A 23797-nucleotide genomic window follows, 5' to 3' on the forward strand; every position below is an offset into this window, starting at 1 on the left:
AGCTGCTTGTTGTTCTGGAGCTTGCCGTGATCAACTGGCCAGACATGCTAATTACTTCTAATAAACAAGTCGTGATCTTTATCCGCCCCTTGTTCAAAATGAAGGCCTGTGTAGCGTGTAAACTGTGTGACTGTCTCCTGAGTCCTGCATCATGTTCACTAACTTCACAAACAGGCTTGCTGCCTCTCTCTCTCTGTCTCTGTCTCTCTCACTCTCACTGCTGCGCCCCATACAAAACATTAATTTATTGCAGATTTGTAGTTTGTCCAGCTGCGGACATAAGTTATTTTATTATTATGCATGTCATAAGAAGCACACGCCTTTGGACGCCTCCAGGGGGTGCCATAGATTGCCATGGGCGCCTTTGAACGCCTTTTTGAAAAGAAACTATCCAGATTTTAAAAAATCCTCTAATCTGGTGTTCAGGTGATGATATGCACATTACATGCACAATAGAATTACAAATTATTTATTTTATTTACAATGGGCTTCGGTGGCAACGAGGGCCAAAACCACCTGTGGCACTGGATGAGTTTTAAGAAGATGCTCTGATCAGGCTGAAATCCTGATCCTGACGTCAATTGATGAGGTGACGACCACAATGTTTAAAAGAATAGAAGTCGCAGCGTTCACACAGCACACCCACGCTCCAAAAACACTATTATTATTTTAAAGGGCATAAATGACGTTTTGTCATTCCTCCGTTAAGGTTGCAGTAACATCATGATATACTGTATGACTGATAATGTCGCAGGCTGACCATGTGAAGTCCGACATCCACATTGGAGGCACACTGTTCCCATGTGGATCCTGAGATTCACACAATGTTTTTTTTGTTTGTGTGTCTGCTCTTAAGGGTCACAATTTACAAATGATATGAACAGTGAGGATTTTACAGTGAACCCTGCCTCCCAACCATTGGTTTCTCTCCCTCCCCTCTGGACATCTCCTTTCCTATTTTCACCTCTCCTCGTCAATCCATCTCCTTTCCACCCTCCTGTATCTTCTCCTCTCTCCGCCCCATCTCGTCTTTCCTTTCCTCTGCCTGTCTCCCTTTTCTTTCTTGTCCTTTTGGCTTTCTCTCACCCGCTCCTTGCTTCTCTCGCCAACGCTCTGCATTCTCTCCTGCCTCCCCACTCAGTCCTCTACTACATCTGCTCTGCCTCTCGTCTCCGTCCTCAGCCTCTGCCAATCCAATCCTCTGATGTCATACTGTATCGGATCAATCAGGGGTCATTGATCTTTCTGTAGTTTAGTGGGCGTGTCCCTCATTATTAAGCCAGACTATTACTCCATCATTAATCTAGATCAGACCATTAGTGAATCATTAATCTGTGTCGCAGAGCCTGATGATTGGGTCAGCAGTAACCTTTGACCTGTTGGTTGCCGCAGCAACAGGAATTGCATTAGTCACACTACATTCCGTCTGTCAGCTGCTGTTTAACAGCTAATTGGCTGCTATGAGGAGTTGTTAAATAAAGACTATTACCATGAGGATTGGTTAATTATTCGTATCTTCTTCATTTCAGACTTATCTGGCCAGAACTAGACCCTGGAATATGGGGGGCGGGGATAGAAATAGCCTATGCTGTATAATATATTATTATACTTTTCTTTTTTTAAAGAGAAGAAAAATCCTGCTTTTTATTTTGTACTATGGACCTCATGCCTGCATACTTACCACAGGCTAGCACATTTGATACACATTTTATACTGTATCTCTCTGTCTCTTCACACACACACACACACACACACACACACACACACACACACACACACACACACACACAGTGTATCATCAGCGGTCGGATGATAGTCTGCTGCAGTCTGTTTGCAGTCTTGCCAGTTTTAACTAGTTTTGACTAGTCTGTAGTCTCTGGACAAGTTTGCTCGGTCTGGAGTCACCTTTACACAATTTACACTTACAGTACAGGCATAACTTGGTTTAGCTGCATAAGAACAGTTAGGGATTTGCCCTATATAGTACTGTATGCTTTATATCTACGTAAAACACAGTGCCTATACCCTACACAGTAACCTTTGTTTTCTTTTGGTACAAAGGCCTATGCCCTATGGCTTACACAGTGTTAGGTGACATTGTGAGCCAAATGTGCTGCTGTCTCAAAGCTGTTGGCACTGTGTGAATTTCACTGACAAACGGGTGAATCGGATTTGTCACTCACAGATGTTTTTGCACTGGGTTATGTTTTTCTTTTCCTCGTCTCTTCGTCTGATAGGCTATTTATTGTCTCCACCAGGCCGAAGGCATGGGGAGAGAGTATGTTTTGCACTGAGTGTGTGTGTGTGTGTGTGTGTGTGTGAGAGAGAGAGAGAGTCTGTCCGTGTGTGTATCCGTCTGTTACCAGTTAATCTCGGGCACCATTAATAACCCGGTTGATGCCAAATTTTGCACACACACTCCCTGGATGCCAACGATGAACCTCTGCCCCAAATTTTCCAGAACGGCCTGTTATGTATAGCGCCACCAGGAGGCAGACTTTTGTAAAACACATTTTTGGATATTACTCCTCCAGATTCTTTTCAAAAATCCCACAAATCGTTATACACACTATCTCTAGGCATGTGTTCAAGGCGGATCTGTCCAGTATTTCATATTCTAATTGGCCAACATTTAAAGTTTGCAGGATTGGCCTGTTTTGAACAAAAAGCCTCAAATCATGAACGCAGCGTGCAATTTATGTGAAATCTTTCACTGACTTTCCTACTAGGCTGAGGAATATATACCACCCTTTTCACATTGGCCTGTTATAGCGCCACCAACAGGTGGATTTTGGAAAAAAATGCCTCAAATCATCCAATTGCCATCCAAGGCATAAGAAGAAATGGCACCCTTTTCACATTGGCCTATTATAGCACCACCAGGAGGCCACAACCTGACCTGCCCTGATGAAGACCTGTGTCGGGGCACTTTATCTAGTTTGTATAGTCTGTCATTGTCTTGTGTAATTGTATAGGCTGTAGGCCTGTAGCCTACTTTTCCGTTATCTTTTCTGTCAATGTGGCACATCACTTGTTTACAGGTGTAAAAGAAGGGGGTGTAATTAATCCCCCCTCTTTTTTTGCATAAGCGCCATCACTTGTTTCAGGTGTAAAGAAGTGGGTGGAATTCTTTTTCTTTTGCATAAGCGCCATCACTTGTGTTGTTTTCCAGAAGGGGGAAGAAGAAAAAGGAGGGTTGCATGCAGGGAGATGGAGGGAGGGCGGGAGAGCAGCCAGGGAGAACAAATAGTATATTAAATAGGCCTATAAGCTTGTCAAACAGAACGTACAAAAATCAAGATATCTATAAGCCTAATAAGCCTATACAAAATCAGCAGATATCGCATAGCAAAGGTGCATAATAATTAGACCTAAGATGCAAAAATAAAACCTTTATTTTTGTATAGGTTAGTTAGTTTGTTTTTCATCTGTGTAGTGATACAATAGGCTATACCTTCTTTCAGTTAGCCAATTCGATCGATCCTCTAGCTGTGACACTATAATGCCGTGTGGTGGTGACGGGGTTAAAAGATACCATAGGGTGCGGGGCGCAGACCGCGGCCTCGTGCTGGAGGGTCTCACATCACAGGCAGCAGAACAAGTGTCATCAGGGTGAGGAGGAGCTGATCAGAGCCACAGCGCGCTGTGTGTGTGTGGAGGAAAGAAGAAAAAACTCCTGCTTCATGTTTTAACTGAGGAAACCAAACAGTTACCCGTGCGCCTGCTGCACCCGGATGGTATATGGAAATAATGGAATATACATTTTTCTTTTTTTCCCCCCCGAAATAGGATCCTATAGCGCAAAAACAAAATCTTCCTATAGGTATTTCCCTTCATGGGTGATGGATTTCAGTATCTGGAATGTGTTTTATTTTTTCTAAAGTACAATAGTTTCTTGTGCTTGCTTTTTCCCCAGAGGGGTTTTTCCAGTTTTCTATTTTGTTTTATTTCTCTCTCTGTGGGAATCTTAATCTTAATTTTGTTCAAAAAGGTCTTGCCGATGAAAATCCTTTGAGATGAAAAACGACGGCACGACTTTGGATTCATCTTTTGCATGTGCGCGGCTCGTGCCCGGTCTCGCGCAGCCTGTTGTCGGCGGGGGATAACGCACAAGTTTTGCCGCGGAGCAGCCGGAGCCGGTCTGTTGAGGCGCGGCGGGGCGCACGCGGTGCACGCGGTGGAGCACACCGGGGGGCACGCCGTGTTTCGGTCACGTTGTTGTTATCGCAGGAGGAGGACACCGGTTCCCGGGGAACGCTGATGATGATTATGATAATGATGACGGGCAGCGCGGGTGGAGGACGGCGGGGTGTCCGCAGCCTGCAGGGAGCCATGGGTCCGAGGTGGGCGCCTCCATCACTGCTGCTGTGCGCACTGGTGGTGGTGGTGCTGCTCCCGCGGGGCGCCCTGTCCCACCCGCAGCCCTGCCAGGTGCTGAGACGCATCGGCCACACGGTCCGAGTCGGGGCTCTGCACGTCCAGCCCCGGTTGGTCCCCTCGTCCTCCTCCGCCGGCGGCGGGTCGTACGACGACGGGGAGGAGGGGGACCGGGAAGCGGCAACAGCTGGCGGTGGGTCTTCGAGGGTGACGCGCGCCCTGCGGGAGTTTTTGTTGTTGGACGAGGAGGAGGAGGAGAAGAGCGGGCAGACAACAAGTGTCGGAGGAGGAAGTCCGGTGGGTTTGGGGAGTCTCAGGACTAGAGGCTCGGGGGGTAACGGCCAGCGGGGCGCCAGCAGAAGTAAGAACCTGGCGCGGCTGCGCGAGGAGAGCGCCTCGAGGGAGAGCCGCGTGTTCGCCCCGCGGGACTCGGTGCTGCTGGCCGCCGAGGCGCTCAACCGCGCCGCCATACTGCCCTACAACCTGTCCCTGGAGCTCGTCATGGCCGTGGGGTCCGGGCTGGGCGAGCTGCCCGCGCAGTTCCCCTTCCTCTCCGCCTCCTCCTCGACCCCGGGCGGCGCCGACGCGGAGGCCGAGGTGGAGGACCCGCTGTCGTTCTTGGAGAGCGTGTGTCACACCGTGGTGGTGCAGGGGGTCTCCGCCATGCTCGCCTTCCCGCGGAACCGCGACGAGCTGGTTAAGTTGGAGTTCATCTCCAAGGCGCTCCAGGTGCCCGTCATCAGCGTGGTGCATAAGGAGTTCACGCGCCACAGTTTGGTATGTATATGTAGGCTAATATGGCTGGGTTCACATGCTGGTTCACAATGCTCATTCATTGATACCATAACAATTACTGTCTGGAATGATTAGAGTAGAAATGCAAGCATGCTCACAACTATGGCTATTTTGTTTGCAACACATGCCCAAATGGGCGCGCGCGTCTCTGTGGTTAATTATTAATTAAGTAAGTTTCAGTCCAGTGGATCCAGTTTCACACCTGACCTCTGATTGTGTGTGTAGGGTGACCAGATCCAAACTGTTCATTTGAGGGACAGAAGTATCACTTGTGTGAGACAGGACGGGGTTAGCAACTTATCACTGAAGTTACTATTAAAAATGCCTTATGTCATATTCGCCCATAGGCCTAATATTGCCCTATATAAACCCATCTGGACTCAAGTCTCACATTTTTATTTAAAATGCTAATTCTGGTCATATGGTGTTATGGCCGACTTGGTATAGTGTAGCCTGCCTAGGGAATAATAGGGATATTTCTCATGTTATTTTAACAGGCTTAAAAACGCATGCTCTTGCAGGAAAAGAGACAATGAGAGAGCTTTACATCAGAAAGCCAACAATTTTGGGGACCTATTATGGCATTTGAACACTGATGCCTGCCATTCACAATGTGGGACAGCCAGGGTCTCAATTTGTGGGACACCTGCAAGGTCTTTGAAATGAGGGACTGTCCCACACAAAGGGGGACATCTGGTCACTGTGTGTGTGTGTGTGTGTGTGTGTGTGTGTGTGTGTGTGTGTGTGTGTGTGTGTGTGTGTGTGTGTGTGTGTGTGTGTGTGTGTGTGTGTGTGTGTGTGTGTGTGTGTGTGTGTGTGTGTGTGTGTGTGTGTGTGTGTGTGTGTGTGTGTGTGTGTGTGTGTGTGTGTGTGTGTGTGTGTGTGTGTGTGTGTGTGTGTGTGTGTGTGTGTGTGTGTGTGTGTGTGTGTGTGTGTGTGCGCGCACGCACACACACACACACACACACACCGCACAAGATGCTGTGAACAATATAGGCCTACATTGTGTTTGTCTATAAGTAGACCTGCTGTCCCCAAGAGTTGAAAGGATGAGCTAATTAAAATCAATATTACACAGAGGGCGTGCGTCTATACTAATTTGAGATTGATTAATTCCCATGTGGAAATTCAAGACCATGGAGAGTCCACTGTCCAAACTCTGGTCTGCATTCAGATTCCTGTTGCCAGTTCAAAACAGAACGGACATGTGCATGCATAAAGTGAGTGGCAAAGTATGTTTAACGTAGCTAAATTAAATTAAATAGGACTTTTCTGTTTGGATGTATGTTCTGTCAAGACCAGAAAGTAGTTTTTTTGCTTCCGGGTATGATGATGTCACGCGCATACCCTCTATATTGCAGTCTAGAAAATAGCAGAGTTGTTGGAGGATAATGTTTCCAAATACACAATGACAGCAATGTGTAACTAAACTTGTGTGGTATCTATTTAGTTTTTCCTTTTTTAATGTTTTGATAGATTGATTTTCTTTTACATTCTGCCACAAATAGCTATCTTCCCTATAAACCCATCTCCTTAAAACACCCAATTACTCTTTTGGCTGGTCTATTGTGAAAGCATTATCATGATCAATATGCTGCTCAGGTTGTTTTAACTATTGTCATAAAAAGAGCCATAGTGTGATATAAGCTAATTTAGCGTCATCAATCATTGTGTAGATGAATGTAGGTGTCTCATTTTTGGGGAGTAAAATTGATGGAGCTCTTCTCTTCAATGTAAAAGGTCTGCATATCACACTGATGCGATGCTGCAGAGACCTGATATCTCAATTTTTAACAAACCAGATAGACCACACCGAGTGTGCCAAAATGTAACCATAAGGGTTTATTTGCCTCATTTGTACACTCTAAGTTGAACACTGAGGATTTGACTGTGCAGAGAAGAGATGGCAAGTTGGCAACATAAGTCAAAGACCAGAAAAGATAAGATATAGTAGATGAATGGTAATAGATTGTATTATTTATTTCAATATTATGAAACATTCAGAGTATGCCATGGCTCATGGGGCCCAGAATATGAAGTGTATTCTCCCTGGGACAATATATTTCACGAATAGGGCTGAAAAACATAATATTCCAAGATCTAAGACTCCCATCCATATGGATTATGTTGTTGAATATGATAGTGTAAAATGTGGTCACAGGGATCAGAATACGAAACAGAAACTTTTGTTAAAGTGCCTTGAGGATTGGAAATCTCTATTGCTAACTCTGTGTTACAAATATAATTCACTTTTACTAAATTGCTCCTGCGGTAGCCCCAACTAGCCTACTGGGAGGCATTTTTGGGTTTCTAATCCGGTCGGGAGGGGAACAACTAACATCATGTTGTAGTACAAAGTACTGGTTTGTAGTCATCAGGTCGGAACCACCTTTCGGAACCAGAATTACCCCAATTTCTTTCCCCCGCATTCAAGGGCATAATTTTTGGGCCTACGCAATAAAAGCCTTGATGTGGTGTATGAATCCGTCAAGTTTCTTCAAGTACGTCTTTGAATAGTTATTTTGGCTTATCCATCTTTTATTCCAACTCGTAGCGGCTGGCGAGACTAAAAACCAACAGGGGGGACCAAAACAAAGCGACAGCGATTTTGGAACACTGACCAGGTGTTCCTCCGAGGTGGAAAGTCTGGTGACGCGAAGATGTAATTTTTTTTGCATAGCAGGCTTGACAGCATTACTAAAAAAATCACATTTGTGTGAACTGAGTGGTGCAACTCCCCTCTCTCGCCCCCCCTCCTCTCTCTCTCTCTCATTAGCAGGCAACAGTAGCCTACAGCACTATCTCTCTCTCTGTTTCTGGCACAACAGCGCCCCTACTGGTACTAATAGTCATACTCGTGCTCATTAACGTCACATACATAGGTGAACGAACACGGACATTGCTGTTCCTTGGAGTGGTTGCACCACTCAAAAATACATGAACAATAGGATTCGCATTAGTGCAACATTCCAGATGTGGTATTTGACTAGTAGGCAGCAGGCTGACGGAAAGCAATTATGGGAAATATGTTGTAATTGGCTTTGTTTTTTCATTATGATGATATACTGTACTGATGCTATATTGGACTTTTCAACAGTAGCCCGGCACCCACCCAGACAATAAATCATAGGGAAAAGAAGGAATACAAACAAGAATGGCAGAAGAGTGAATATGAAAAAAATAAATACAAATAAAACTGCAACACAGAACACACTCGATCATTCTGTTCCTGTAATCCCATCTGCCTCAGTGGAAATGCAAACCAGTATGTGCCAAATATGCCAATTTAAGATGATCTGTTGAATTCACCACTGGAATGCCAAACAATGACATTAGGATAATTAGACATTATTTTATGCTAATCCACTCTCAAATTCAAAGCTTGCAGAAAAAAGTGTTACTTTGACACACACACACACACACACACACACACACACACACTATTGTTCAAGTATGTGGGTGCGTGAGCATGCAGGTGTGAGATGAGGGTTGCGCTGTTTATTTCATGATCTTGATACAGACATACGTTCATCCATAATTGTGATTTATTACTAGTATTGTCTAGTAGTGTATTAAAGCTTGAGAGTGCTTGTTTGGGTACTGATGCTAGGGTTCAATCAATGTTCTGTGAGTTAACGTAAGTTCAAGGTGTTAGAACAAATGCATGGCTTTTTTAAGGATTTGACAACAAGGCAGGTACACCATTAGGCGAGTGAGTGTCCGTCGAATCAAATCACTGCTTCTCTCTCAGTTTAATTTTACTGGTTTGCAGGCTATATTCATGCCTGTGGCTAGAGCCCCCGAGCTTTGAAGCAAGTACTGTGTATGTGTGCTCGCGTGTGTGTCAATACTTGAGGCAGAGACCTCCTTGGTAACGGTCAACCACATTGTACATTTGCTATACAGTATACACACTATCACTCAGTCTCTCACACACGAACGAACGCACGCACACAGTCACACATACACACTCACCCCACCATTAGTTATCCTGAAGGCTTCTGGGACACTTGCCACCGACTGAGCTACAGTAACGTGTGTGTGTGTGTGTGTGTGTGTGTAAACAGAGTTGAGAAGTTTGGAGGCAGCGAGGGGTGAATAGTTTAGCAGGTAAGAGGCTAGGATCTGGAGACGAGTTAAAGTTGAGGGAGGGAAGCAAAAGTAGGAACACTTACAGTGTTGTCAGATGGGAAATGTTAAACTATCGTACCAGAGGCTTCAAATCCTAAAGAAGATTATCGTATACAGCCAAAAGAAGTGAAATTGCAGTGTACTTTCTTCACAAAAACAAATGAATTGTGAAACAGTCAGTAGTGCTGTCGCCTCACAGCTAGAAGGTCCTGGGTTAGAGTCCCGCTGGGGACACTGTGGGTGCTGGCGGCGTGTTCTCTCCTCCACGTCATCAGTGCCCATACCCAAGGCGAAGTTGGCGAAAGGGCCTTTCTGTGTGGAGTTTGCATGTTCTCCCCATGTCCCCTAGGGTAGGTACCTTCACAAAAAACGCTGGCCAGCTGGGGCGCCTGATGGAGGGGAAAGGAACTGGTTGGAATAACGTGTTCCTTCGACGCTACGTCCAACCGGGGAAACTCCCCGCTGGCAGGTGTAAAGGAGCAACTTGGACACTCATGCATGAAGGAAGCATGAGTTCAAGTCCGTTGCTCTCCCCAGATTGGCGGCAGCCTCGGTCCCAGGCTTACTGATCTGCGAGCTAAAAAGTCGAGCGAAAAGCCTGGTCACAACCTATGGCAGAGACGCTATCGGTGGATGTGTCGGTCCGGAAGATCCGACAAATGTATTTCCCCCAGATACGATATTATTCCGACCAATCACAACACTTTCATTCATGGAGAATGTAAACTGATTTGTAAAGCATCAATTTCCTTGAGCGGTACTTCCGCCAAAATCCTGCAAACTTCCACCCCAAAACAAATGATAGCCTCTACAGCTTAGGTCTTGCCCAGCGTGGGTTGGTGGAGGGCGTGTAGAGCCCAGGATCACATTAGATAATTGACACGGGGGTGAAAAATGGGTTACAAAATCATGGTATAAAATTGTAGAAATGAAAACATTGAGAGTGGACGTAGAACACGCACATGGACAGGCTGGGTGCTGGGCTAAAAACAGAGGATGATGGATGGAGCCCGCACACAAAAAAAGACGTTCTTTATTGAGAATTCTGACAACGTTTCGATCTATTTGATCTTCATCAGACTGATGAAGATCTGATGAAGATGAAGATCTGATGAATATCAGAAGACTGATGAAGATCATCAGTCTGATGAAGATCATCAGTCTGATGAAGATCAAATAGATCGAAACGTCAGAATTCTCAATAAAGAACGTCTTTCTTTGTACCTGTGGTGAGCTGCGGGCTCCATCCATCATCTGCTGAAATTAAAACATTGAAACTGTTGTATAAGTCATGGGTATATACAGTATTTATGATGTAATGCTGTCTATGCATTTATTTTAATATGCTTGCTGTATTTTGTACCGGTGAAAGTTTCTCTTTTCAAAATCATCCAAAAAGTCCCTCATATTAGGACTTCAACCTCCGTATCAGAGGTTTAATGTGCTGGGGCAGTCAGTTTCTGATACAAGTGTGTTGTGGTCAAAGTGTTTACAGTTGCATAACGCTTACTGTACATTGTGTCCATTTTAAATGTATCCCCCCCGCTATCTTCTTCACACACTGATGGAGAGCTACAGCCATGCTGTCTCCGGTGGGGGAGCTTGATGCACGTCATGCATCAAGGCAAGGATTGACTAGAAAGACAGACTTTGCCTCAAAGTACAAATCTAGGATTAGATTTCCTTATCTTAATCCATTATGTGTATGTAAACGTCAACGTAGATTGTGAATCAGCAGTCGGGGAATTTAGCAAATACATGCACCTTCTTTTATAATGGCACAATTATCATACAGGTGGGCATTATTTAGCATTGTTGATCGTATATTAAAATTAGGGTAAAATGATCGTACAAATACTGTGTAATGATTATCATACATCTGGCTGGCACTCATGAGGATGCACAATACTTGCACTTAACCACTTTCAACAGCAGGAAATATTTTCATTCTAGAGACGAAATTATTCAGAAATTGCTGACCGACCCGTCTTATCGCGGAAGGTTGAGAGCTTGTACATTTCACTATTCTTCAGATGACAAACAATCGGCTTAAATGTTTACCTTCATTCTTTTAGTTGGACTCTATTGTAACTATACAGAAGGTTTATTTTATTTGATCTGTGGCCCATCTTTACAGAACTGTAACAATATTGTTTATTTTTCAGCACTTGATGTTCCAATTACTGTTAAATGATGGTTAGAAATGGGATGCAGATTTTGTGCAATGTTGTACGGTAAATTGGATCAGGGTTAAGTCAAATTTGCATATGTCATGTGCTAGATCTAACAAAGCACAAGAGCACATACAGCAAAAATAGGTACATTTGATGTTTAAAAAGGACGCTTGTTCTCCAGTTACTGCACACTGGGTCGGGGGGGATCGTGGTGAAAGCAGCATTGCTTAATTGCACCACAGCCCAGGGTACGTTGTTTTTCTTCTTAGAAGTCCTACAGTAGCTGCTGTTTTGAATCCTGCATCTCCTTCCAGACGGCAGGAGGTTGAACAAGTGATGGCTGGGGTGGGATGGATCTTTAATGATGTTGTGAGACTGCCGCAAGGTGCCACAGGCACTCTGAGGTGTAGTTTGAGTACCAGATAGGTCCCGATGACGCACGTGTTCACTGTCATGCCACACTTTCATGCAGTATGTCTGTATGCTCATACACAAGAGCACTGCAATAGATTAATACACAATACTGTAGATTATGCCTAATTGTTCACTTCAAGTTCTACTAGTTTCACTTGGGAAATCCTTGCCAAAACATTTCCCAATACTCCCAATAATTTCAACTATGCTATTTATTCCGCAAATACAGATAACTCGCTATATCAATTTATACTCGCTCAGGTGGCAGGCTGTGACAAAGCAAGGAGAGCATATCATTGCTTTAAGGCAGCAGAAGAAACCTTGTATCTTATTTATTTATTTTGTAAATGAATATGCCATACTTTGTCGTACAAGAGTGTCTCGCAAAAGTAGAGACAATGGCCAGTGCATAAAGCTTTTAAGTTGCAAGCTTGCAGATAGATGCTATTTTTGATCAATTCGGACATTTGGAAAGTGATACGTTTTCCTGAAAAGTAACGGTACCAGGTTTCCGCCCCGACAGCGATGGTGTTCAACTTGCATGGTCATGTGGTTCATGGTGAGCCGTCACAGTTCCAGACTGGCACGCAGTGAAATGTTGAACACAAAGTGCCTGCCAGTGTCCAAGCACCCACTGTCGGTTACTCCAGCGCTCTGACCCAGATAAATAAGCCCAGCTCTCCAGCTGGGCTCTCTCTGGTGTGTGTGTATATTGGGAGTAAGTTTAGAGGGATTTTGTTTAAATATCACATGGTTTTAGCTCCTATAAGCTCGCCACCAAAGTTGAAAAGCAATTCCTAACTTCATCACATAATGGGAGTAAGTTTAGAAAGATGACTATATCACATTTTTAATATCACATGTTGGTGTAGCTCAAAACCTGTTAGTATAGCTCATCACTTGTTCATCCCTTGGGTCACACAAGTTATTTCTCTATGGAGAATACTATTTTGTCATCTTAGAATAGTCTCATATCAGAAATGTGGTCCAAAAATAAACAACTTATTCCTATATGTTGCTTTTGTCAGGGAGGTGGCTCTGTATCGTTTACGATAGTCAATCACTCATATTTGATAGTTATTTTATCCACACGATACAGTATGTCTCACAAAATGAAGTGATAAAGAGAGCTATTGATGAATCAGCAGGTGTTTAAACTGTGGAATCATAAGCAATTATGTTGCATTGATTTTCATTTGTCCTCCTTATTTCACCTTAATGTGCGGGTTCTGAACAAAAGATCAGGGAAGAACGGCAATAAATCATTTAGCCCAGAGAACAAAGACCCCTTTCATGTTTTTTCAGACTCAAAATGTTTGTCATGACTACAAACAGGCTGCTGATGGTGCCGTTTACACACACACACACACACACACACACACACCTGCCTTTCTCACCACTGCTCATGTTTTTTAATGTATCAATTATTCCACTTTATGGGTATTTCACGCTTTGCATTTAAACATTTCCAGCCTGTTACTTTGTTATTGCCTTTTTTTCCTTTAGCTTCTTCCTGACTCTGACCATGTAACGGTGTGAAATTGCACAGTATTGTGTGTTATCGATCTACTCCAGAATCCAGTAATTTAAGGTATCTGCCCCTCGCTCCCTTTCAATTAAATATACATCATGAAAAGAAACATGAAAAGTGTGTGCGTGCGTGCGTGTGCATGCGTGTGCATTTTTAATTGAGACTCTTGCTTTAGCATTTAAACATTTACATTCTTGTAGAGCTTGTTTATTTGCTATTTTCACCAACCTTTTTTGCAGAATGTTTGTCTAACAAGACACCTAATCAAAATAGTCACTAGTTCACAATAGACGGTACAACCCTGTCCTTGTCTGGTTATTTTTAAGCACGCACACACACACATATTAACTATATATGATTATTTCGTGTTTGACAGTACAGTACAGTAGAGGGGACCCCCTGGGGACCCCCACAAGGTAACTCTGTAATTTCTCGACCGTTCTCGCTCGCCAGAACCGGGCCGGCACCCTGGGCACGTTCCTGTGGGACTCCCCGGGGACGCCCACACGGAGTTGCACCACTTACTTCACACGGGTGTGATTTTTCAAGTGAAGTAGAATATTCAGCCACCACACCATTGGTATTTTCCTTCCAACTACACATATTGCATGATGATAGGGCAGCTGCAAATTTCAAGAATTCAACCCTGAGCCCTGTGTGATAAACCATTTCAGACCCTTGGTACATCTGCCAGCCCTTCATAGCCCCCCAGGTCCACCGTCCCTGGCTGGCTACTATTTCCAGCCAAATTCCAGCTGGTACATTCGTGGGCGGCTGTGGCTCAGGAGGTAGAGCAGGTCGCCCAATGATCCCTGGGTCGGCGATTCGAATCCCGGCTCTTCCTGTCCACATGTCGAAGTGTCCTTGGGCAAGACACTGAACCCTACATTGGTGTGTAAATGTGGGAAGTGAGGACGCTGGCTTCGACTGTTCGCCGCTTCACCTCCCAATGTATGAATGAATGAACCATTGTTAAGCGCTTTGAGCACTTGGAAAAGCGCTATAAAAATGCAATTCATTATTACATTGTATACCAGTGTCCCAAACAATTGGTGGGACCCACTTTTGGATCACCCCCAACCACTGTTGTATATACACTTGCGGTCAAGTTGCGGAACAGCCTGCACTTTGCATATCGCACATCGCACAGGAACTCAAAAGCATAGATGGAGAGTAGAGTGATCTCAATACTGTACTGTCTTATGAATACATCAGGCATCATTAGATGCAGCTGTCCAGGGTTGACCAAGGAAATGAATACAAAAAGAGGGTGAGGTAACCATCACACTCTTTGTGTATTCATCAACCATCTATGGTTGATACGAGTTCACACAGTAACATCCTCATGGTTAATTGAACTCTGCACTAAGGATATATATATTTTTTTTTACTGTGCAGCAGAATAGTGAGTTGGGGGCTACCGGTATGCTTCTTATAGGATTTCCTGCTGATGAAAACACAATAGTCAGTTCCTCTGGGGAATCTGTAATTTTGCAAAATATAGATGTTTCAGTGGAATGTTGTATCATTAGGTAACAAGCCTATAGATGACACTCATGTTTGTAGTTATACATTAAATCAACAAGGTCACCATTATATTATTACTAGTGAAAAGTTCATGGATTATCAGAACCCACTTTATTTCAGGTACACTATAATATAGTCATATATATCATATAGTGACTATATGACAGCTGTGCTTGATTAATAATTAACACTTAATTAATTCATAATACTTACTTCCTGGACTACATGGACTTGTCTCAGTAAGACAGCCTTCCCCCTATCCACAAGGAGAAGCATTATGGGAATTGTAGTCCAGGAAGGAAGTGAGCCCAGTGTCCTTGACATCAGAGACACTGGGCTCACTGCTAAAATCTAAAATATCTAAAACACTTATTAAACACATAAAGACCCCAAGGAAAGTGTTCTAAATCTTCTAAACGTCATTAACAAGTGTCCCTTTAATCGAATCAAAGCAAGACCAACATGCAGCTGCTCGTTCTAGTCCCTTCATCACCTTGACCTTCATGACATAGAAGTTGTCATTTGTGCACATGAACAATACACAAGGACATCGTAAGATTCGTAACATATCACAGCCTTTGTTAGACTTTCCAGCTTTTATGCCACATACGTACACACACAAGCTCAAAACGCCTCTCTGTGCGAGATGCTATTTATCTGTGGAACCTTGTCATACTAAAGGTAATGCCTACAATTTCAAGTGCTTGTCAGGGTGGGGGGTCCCCAGTTCAGATATGATTGTTTCGGGGGGTTGCAGCCTGAACATTTTGGGAACCCTTGATGTAGAACCCTTGAACAGAGTTGGGGCTGTCTTGCCTCATTGTGAAAAAAATCTTCCCCCTCGTTAGAGAGCTGAACAAAGAGAGGGTTGCAGATTTAGCTGGATCACAGTACCGCGGGATCACAGCCAAGAATAAATCCATGACCCTGGGGTAGAGAGAGTAGTGAGTCTTTTTATTTCACCAAAGAACATAGTTCCAGATCCGAAATGAATTCTGGCATATAATTGGTTCTGATGGTGTTTCTGTTTTCTGCTGTAACGGTATAAATGCTTCCCATTGTAGACAATCAGCAGATTATGGAGAGGAATAAGGATTATTGTCCAATTTGCATGCTTAATGAGCAACGTGATTAATGAGATACATGAAATTAACCAATAGACGATTTTTGTGCATAGCTTGTGTAAAAGTTGTGGAATCAATTGAAACAAAAGTGTTTGTGCACATGTTTATTTGTGTATTAGGCATATTATACATGTTGTATAATTATATCCCTACCTTCAAAACCGCACTGAAAACCCACCTGTTTAGACTAGCCTTTCCAAGTTGACTTAATTTGAACTTGTTACATGTACTGTTTTATTGCTTTTAATTCTTACCTTTTATTAGTTTTTTTTACTAAAAGTACAAAAAGTGTCTTTTAGTACTTATAGGGTAATACTGGGCAAAGAGGCAATGCTAATTTACTACTGCCCCAAAGGCTCTGCATTCTAAGACATCTACTCTACTTCACTTGTCTTCCCCAACTATCCTACATCTTTGTAGTGTGTGTGTGTGTGTGTGTGTGTGTGTGTGTGTGTGTGTGTGTGTGTGTGTGTGTGCGCGTGCGTGCAGCCCCTTTGTAAACGGTGTTGTCAGTTAGTGCTGCTTTCGAATGTAGATCAATAAACTGATCTACATGCTAACAACGTTTCGAATCGTGAAGAGTTATCTTGTAGAGCTGTTCTTTTTTTTGGCACATAACTCCCTCTAAGCTTATGACGTTACCACAAATCGCTTATTATTTTAACCCACAATGTCTATCGCAACTGCAGATTTTCTTTTCTACAATGGCGCTAATAGAGCCTGCCTGCTTGCTCAGGGGACACATCATCAAGCTTGACCTTCAGGTCAAACTTGGTGTCAGAGCCAGTGTCTAGGTGAGACATGACTTTTGACATGATCTAAATGTCTCAATAAAAGAGCAGCCCTGGAGACAAAATACAACCACCCCAAATGTATAAGTTATGTTGTATTAACATACTCTACCATACAGATTGGACACAATTATATTTAATTAATAAAATAAAAATAAATAAAAAACAAGCTTACATGGTACCGCTTTTAAACGCTACTTATTTTTGCATAATTTTTAATTTGTACACTGTTTTTGACTGTTTCTAGATGCATGTTTCTCATTGGCTGGAGCTGTAAGTGCCATTAGTGGAAGTCCAAGGAAATGTTTGCGTTCCCCAGGCATTAAATGTGTGTTGTGATTGGTAAAAAGAAAAAAGAAAAAGAAAAGACAGCTTCCAGGGGAAGTATATAGATTAGGCATACAATGAAAGTCCCGCCCTATACGTTTTGCCTTAGGTCGTTACCAGGCTTTTCTCCTCGTGAGATGAGAAAAGCCTGGAAATGAGGTTACTATCCCGGTGAGATTGCTTGAATGTATGCGTTTGATTGGCCCTGAGCATGTGCATCGCATGCGCATTGCAAGCACTTTGTATAACTATATGTTTGGAAAGATGCTATATAAATACAATTTATTCATTCATTCATGAATGGCTGCAGAAATTTGTCTTGACATGACTGCGATGAAGAAGCCTTTTGAAAATCAATTCTGAGTGACTACTGCAAACGGAAACACAATGCGTTTGTAATGCTAATATAATATCATGCTTGGGTGGGAACAAAACATAAACAGGACTTCCTGTATGGTGCGCTCTTGCTGCTGTCTCTTGACGAAGCATATGTTGTATCGCTGTGATAAGCTTTTTCCAAGCTCAGTGTTTACATTGTTGGGTCACTGTCTAAAATACTCCCACAGTTTTCAAGGTTTTTATTTCGTTTTAGTTTTTTCTGCTGCAGCTTATTCTCCAGGGGAATCATGCTTTGACGGGACACAGCCATGTTGTAACTTGTGACACGCCAATCCATGTTATGTAAATCATTACATTTCTGTAAATTATAACATCACCCAGCCCTATTATTACGAGAAGTGTGAAGATATTTTATGTTCATTATGAAACTGTGGTGGGACAAATTAGACTATAGCGGCCTGCCATAAACACTGAAGACTTAGTAAATGCCTGTCTAATTAAATTAGATTAAATGTATTGATCTCCAAGGGGGAATTCAAGTGTTACAGTTTCCAAGAGAATACAAAAAGTGCAGAATGTGCACAAGAAAACAATAAAATACAATCGTAATATTATATCGTATAGAACAGAATATCTGGTTATCAAAACAATACCGTCACATGCTGTACAGTCCCTATTCATGAAGAGGTGGTTCACATTGGGTGGGTGGGGTCCATCACCATCTTTCAAGCTCCTTTTTTTCCTCCCCCTGATTGAGTACAGGCTATCGGTAGAAACCCATAAGCCTCTCAACAGAGCAGACTACACATTGCAGCCTAGTCTTGTAGCGCGAGGAGTCGAGGTACAGTATAACAAGACAATGATGGACTCTAGAGGGTGGCTGAGTACTAGTGGTTGGTCAACAGATTTCAGACATCAATTCTGCAGAAAAAATCTCCATTTTCATGCTTTCGTGATTTCTTTCTTGTCCTTGAAATAATTAAACAACTCGGTGATGTCTTGTGTTTCACAAGAATGTGGACATCAAATCAGGATACACACTCATAGAATATATATACTTTAAGTCATTCACGGAGAGAACAGACAAAAATGTCAGCCCTAGGCCTTCATTAGTGTCATGTCAAAACTGTCTCGCACAATGCAGAGGTCCCCACACGGCTTTGTGAAAACTCTTGTGCAGCTAGCTGAGATTTCAAGTGATGTTCAATGTTGGAAACTGACTGACTGAGTCTTGCGTGTTTTGGCCAAGATGACATGAGTCCTGATATTGTCATTGGATTAATTGGTGGCTTAATCTTTAACTAAGAGTAACTAGTAAGAGATATTCATTTTAAAATTGTAACATTAATGTTGTTCTCCACTGTACTTTACTCTCCAAGTAATATTATTATAACTGATATTGTGATTCTCCACTTGTCGGTGCATAAAGAGGAATAAATAATTTATGCAAAGTATGTGGATAAAGTCTCAGTCTGACATAATCACTAGACAATCATAGCGTGAATAGATATGTTTTATTCTAAAGAGACAGGGTTAAGCCCTACCCCCTGCTCCGGTAGCTGATTCCCAGGGTGACTGTGCACATTTTGTATGTCAAGTATAGCCCCTTACAGAGGCGAGATCAGAACTGGCCCATACCAACTGGAACCTCACTAAAAAAATGACAGAGACATTCTTTAGCCTCTGAGCCCTGCAGAGGCACCTATTGTGTGATTAGAACCACTGGTGGAAAGTAACATACGTCAGTACATTTACTTAAGTACAGATTTTAGGTACTATTACTTTACTGGAGTATTTCATTTTTGAGGGGCGCTAGCCCCTCCTATATACAGCTTTTTCCCCCACACGTCTCAAGATTTGCCAGTGACAATGAAAGGGGAATTCAGGTCAAATGTCCATTAAATCTTGTCCCCACACGTCTCAAGATTTGCAGGAGATGGCAGTAGTAATAAGCCTTCGTAAAATCTAAACAAAATCATAATATCAGGGAATTTGTCTCGCAGAAATACCGGTAAGCTTTTGCTATCAATGTATCAGTTTGGCAAGTGGGGGGAATACAAAGCACTCATTCTTGACACCGAAATCAATTCTTCATAAATCACAAGTTTTGTCGACAAAGCAAAAAATATGTTCGGGAGAACCTTTTGAATCTGAAGAGGCAGTGCTTTCTATAAGGGCCGGCCGATCCATACAGTGTGTACGTGATATCAATTTCCATGCAGATAAAGGTAACACTGTTCTTGATGTGTATAATGATATTCATAGGTGCAGGTAAGCCAGTCGAGTTTGAAATCCATTATATGCAGCGAACTGTGTGTGTTCTTCACTTTTAATGCAAAATCTGAAATCTGATACAGAATTTATTTCTTTCTCTCTTTCTTTCTCTCTCTCTCTTTTTTTCTCTCTTTCTCTCTTTCTCTCTCTCTGTTTCTCTCTTTCTCTCTCTCTCCATCTCTTCTTTTTCCTCCCCCGTTTTTACCCACTATGCTCCAACATCCGACCTCTTCTTCCCACTTCTGTCTTCTTACCCCCAAAACAAATCACTGCGTCCGCTTGTCTGTCTCCAAATCCCTTCCTCCCTTGTCTTCTCAATTGCTCTCTACTCTCCCTAAAATCCACCTCTTTATAACATATATACATTGACTCCCATGTTACCACTATCTTACTTTTTTCCATCCGTACTAACACGCTTATCTCTTCTCTTCTCTTCTCTTCTCTTCTCGTCATTATCCTATCTAATCCCCCCCTACTCCATTCTCCCACGCCTCTATTTTATCTCTATCCTTTCCCAAATCCGTCCCCCATTTGTCTCCATCTCTTCATCCATTGTTCTCTCTCTCTTCTCACAAATCTGCCTCACCTTCTCTCTTCTCCTCCCCACACTCCACCTCTCCCTGGCCTCCATCCCTTATCCAAAACACAAATATATTCCTTTTCCCTCTCCCTTTCATCCTCCTGGAACCACCTGCACCATCTTTCCACTTCACCCCCTTTATCTTACCCTCCTCTCCTCTTTTCACTTCCATTTTCCCCCAAATTCATGTCGCCTGCCCGCCCGCCTCCACTCACCCACACCACCCGGCACTAACACACCCTATCATCCCTCTTTCCTCTACGGTTTATGGTATGCCCAAAACCTATCCTTTTCATGTTCCCCGTGTCCATTTCTTACATTTCCTCTCTCCCAAACTCACTCGGTCCACTACTTTTCTCTTTCATCCTGCCAGAACCCCCTCCATTTCCAGTTGGCCATGCGGACAGCAGAGGCTCCAGCGGCGCGTCTCCTGTACACCCTGCTGATGATGAATGGCTGGTGGGACCTCAGCGTTCTTCTCTGCCAGGAGTGGAATGTGGCCGAGTTCCTTTTCCTCATCAAGAACAACACTCGTTTTCACCTGGGTGCCCAGATCAACCTGACCGCCATCTCCTCTCCTGCGGCCGGGCCCTCTGCGTCTTCATCGTCATCATCGGCAGCGACAGGATCAGATACGTCATTGTCGTCGTCGTCGTCGTCATCTGCCTCTTTCCCCTACTTCTCGTCCTCTTCCTCTGCCACATCCTCCTCTTCCTCATCCTCTGCCTCCTCGTCTAAGTCGGACCAGCAGCAGGTCCTCATGAAGCACCTGGAGGCCCTGCGGGATACGTCCACCAGAGCCGTGGTTACGTTTGGGTGCGAGATCCGCGAGGTGCGACGTCTCTGGACGCTGGCATCCACCAGGATGTCGCTCCCGGACTTCCACTGGGTCCTCGGGGACAGCCAGAACGTGGTGGAGCTGAGGACAGAGGGGCTGCCCCTGGGGCTGCTCGCGCACGGGCTGATGGGCTCCCCGACGTTTGACCATTACGTGCAGGACTCCCTGGAGCTGGTGGCGCGGGCGGTGGGAACCGCGGCTCGAGAGAACCCGGCCCTGGCGCTCATACCCGGGACCACCAACTGTATGGATGTACAGGAGAGCAAAAGCAACTCAGGGACATACCTGGCCAGGTAAGAAGTTCAATCAACAAGATCGTAAAATGCTTGCATGTGCTTGGATAGATGATGTTAGCTCTCTCTCTCTCTCTTCTGTCTCCTCCTCTCTGACTCTAAACTGCATACATTGTCTGTCTACCACCTGAGGTTGGTAGACCTCCCCAAAGCACTCACATGCACACACACACATGCACACAGCTTTCTGACTGTAGCGATGTGATGGCAGAATAATGTGTTGAATTGCATTTAGCAGCAGCACTGTGAAGTGTGTAGCTGTAGTGAAGTGTGTAGCTGTAGTGAAGTGTGTAGCTGCTGCATTCCACTTTGACACAGCGGGGAGATATGAGCTACGATCAGCGCCGATCACACACCACTGCATTACAATTAGAGTCTGACCTTTCATACTGTGATCCTCTCCCCAAAAAAACACTGGAATCAGCAGAACAAACGTCCCAGAAGTACCTTCCCCTCCAGGAACAGAATTTATTTTGAAAGGTGTAGGTTGGAGGGCTTACAGAGAACACTGTCAGGTGTTTATGCTCTGTTTAGTATAAGCTGCTTATATAAAGGGTTGCTTTGATTGATCTGTAAGAATCTTTATGGACTGAAGAACTCAAGATTGTGAAGAAGCAAGACCCTTTGTTCTGCACACAGCTATTCAAGATTTTCAGATTTTATTTTTGTGCTGAATTTTTTAGTGTGTGGATCATATATATATATATATATATATATTCTACTATTCTATGGCCATTATATCTATCTTTAGCTAGTGTCATCCTAGAATAGCCCTGGGCCTGTTATCTGGTAAATCAAAATATAACACGAGAGAGGTTTACTTTGAACATCTTGGTGACTCACTAGAACAGAATACCAACACTGTTAAGTTTAGGGAGGTGTAATTCCACCAAAGTCATAAAGAAAACTCCAGTATTTGTAGTAATACTAGTCCAAGGTGCTTTGTGTCAAAGCGCCAGCAAACGGAAACAATAGTATTATGTCTATCTTCCTGCGTATGAGTCCAACTTCAAACTGTCACACGTACATGCATGCTGTGGGAATTGTTTGCCAGCCACAGGCAGCCTTAGGAAAGCACATATAGGTATGAGATAATAACATTGATAAATATATCAGGGCCATGCTGGGGAATAGGACAGTTGGCTGTGAACGCGTATCGCACACAGTATTATTCTCTGCCTGGAATGTTATAATTTCTTTGTCAAGCCTCAGGCCTGTTTAGTATAGGAGATGCGAAAAGTACCGCTGTCCTTTGCACTTCTTTAAAAGTGGGGCCGATTACATTCAGAGGTATGCATTTAGATCATGTTGACTTATTCTTCTGTCTGCTGTTCCAGTAATATCGGATAAAAACACCAGCCATATGAGCATGAAGTAAATAAACCGTGCGATGGGAATGGATGGGCACGGTGTCTGTCGATCTGTGTGAGCGCGCTGGCAGCAGAAGACTCAAGGATCGGGAGGAGTAAGCTCATTACAAGAATGTTGCTGATTCAAATCCCATGCAGAACTAATTGATCTTGAGACTAAATTAATTAGAAATGCTGTTACCCCCTTCACCCTCAGTGGCTCCTGTCAACATGGATGTGTGTGTGTGACTGTGTGTGTGTGTGTGTGTGTGTGTGTGTGTGTGTGTGTGTGTGTGTGTGTGTGTGTGTGTGTGTGTGTGTGTGTGTGTGACTGTGTGTGTGTGTGTGTGACTGTGTGTGTGTGTGTGTGTGTGTGTGACTGTGTGTGTGTGTGACTGTGTGTGTATGTGACCCTTACTCCCAGTACATTGATGTCCCCCAGATGCTGCTGTAAATGATCAATGTTTAAGTCAATATGTGTCTGGCTTCATAAGGGCTATAAGGACAGGAGGGAGTCCAGCTTTGGCTATAAGCCTATTGTTGCTCATACCACATGCAAACCAACTGGCACTAATTCACCATGCGTCTCTCTCTCTCCACAACTTGTTCTCTCCTGCATCACTACGATGGCATTCAAAAGCATGCCTGTCTGACGTGTCTGTGTTGCGACTATATGCACAACAAGGCCTGCGTTACGTTGTTTAACCCAAATCTATAGGCGCCAGTCACACCTGGAAGACGGCTGTGCCCTGTCCTGTTTTTGTGAAGATCTGATCAGTAGAATAAATATTATGGGGGGGGGGGGGGGGGGGTGGAATGCCATAAAAGTAACCATTCAAAGGGACGGGTGCTTTGCTACAGTCTTAGTGATTGATTTGTTGATAGCTTAATAACAGCTTGTCTTACTTGAGCACCCAGGATATATATTTAACT

General features: G+C 43.6%; 1 protein-coding gene across 1 annotated transcript in view; it reads left to right on the forward strand.

Moving 5' to 3' along the window:
* Positions 1-4278: 4278 nt before the first annotated feature.
* The window catches only part of grin3a (glutamate receptor, ionotropic, N-methyl-D-aspartate 3A), a gene marked incomplete at its 5' end in the record, with an annotated part of 68845 nt that continues 49326 nt past the window's right edge, over positions 4279-23797 (forward strand). Inside the window, 2 exons of the mRNA XM_080755512.1 lie at positions 4279-5154; positions 20758-21515. Of these exons, the coding sequence (XP_080611638.1) occupies positions 4279-5154; positions 20758-21515 (1634 nt within the window). The remainder of the gene's footprint in view (positions 5155-20757; positions 21516-23797) is intronic.

This window comes from Protomyctophum bolini (genome assembly GCF_963924005.1).
Source record: "Protomyctophum bolini genome assembly, chromosome: 22".
Classification (NCBI taxonomy): domain Eukaryota; kingdom Metazoa; phylum Chordata; class Actinopteri; order Myctophiformes; family Myctophidae; genus Protomyctophum; species Protomyctophum bolini.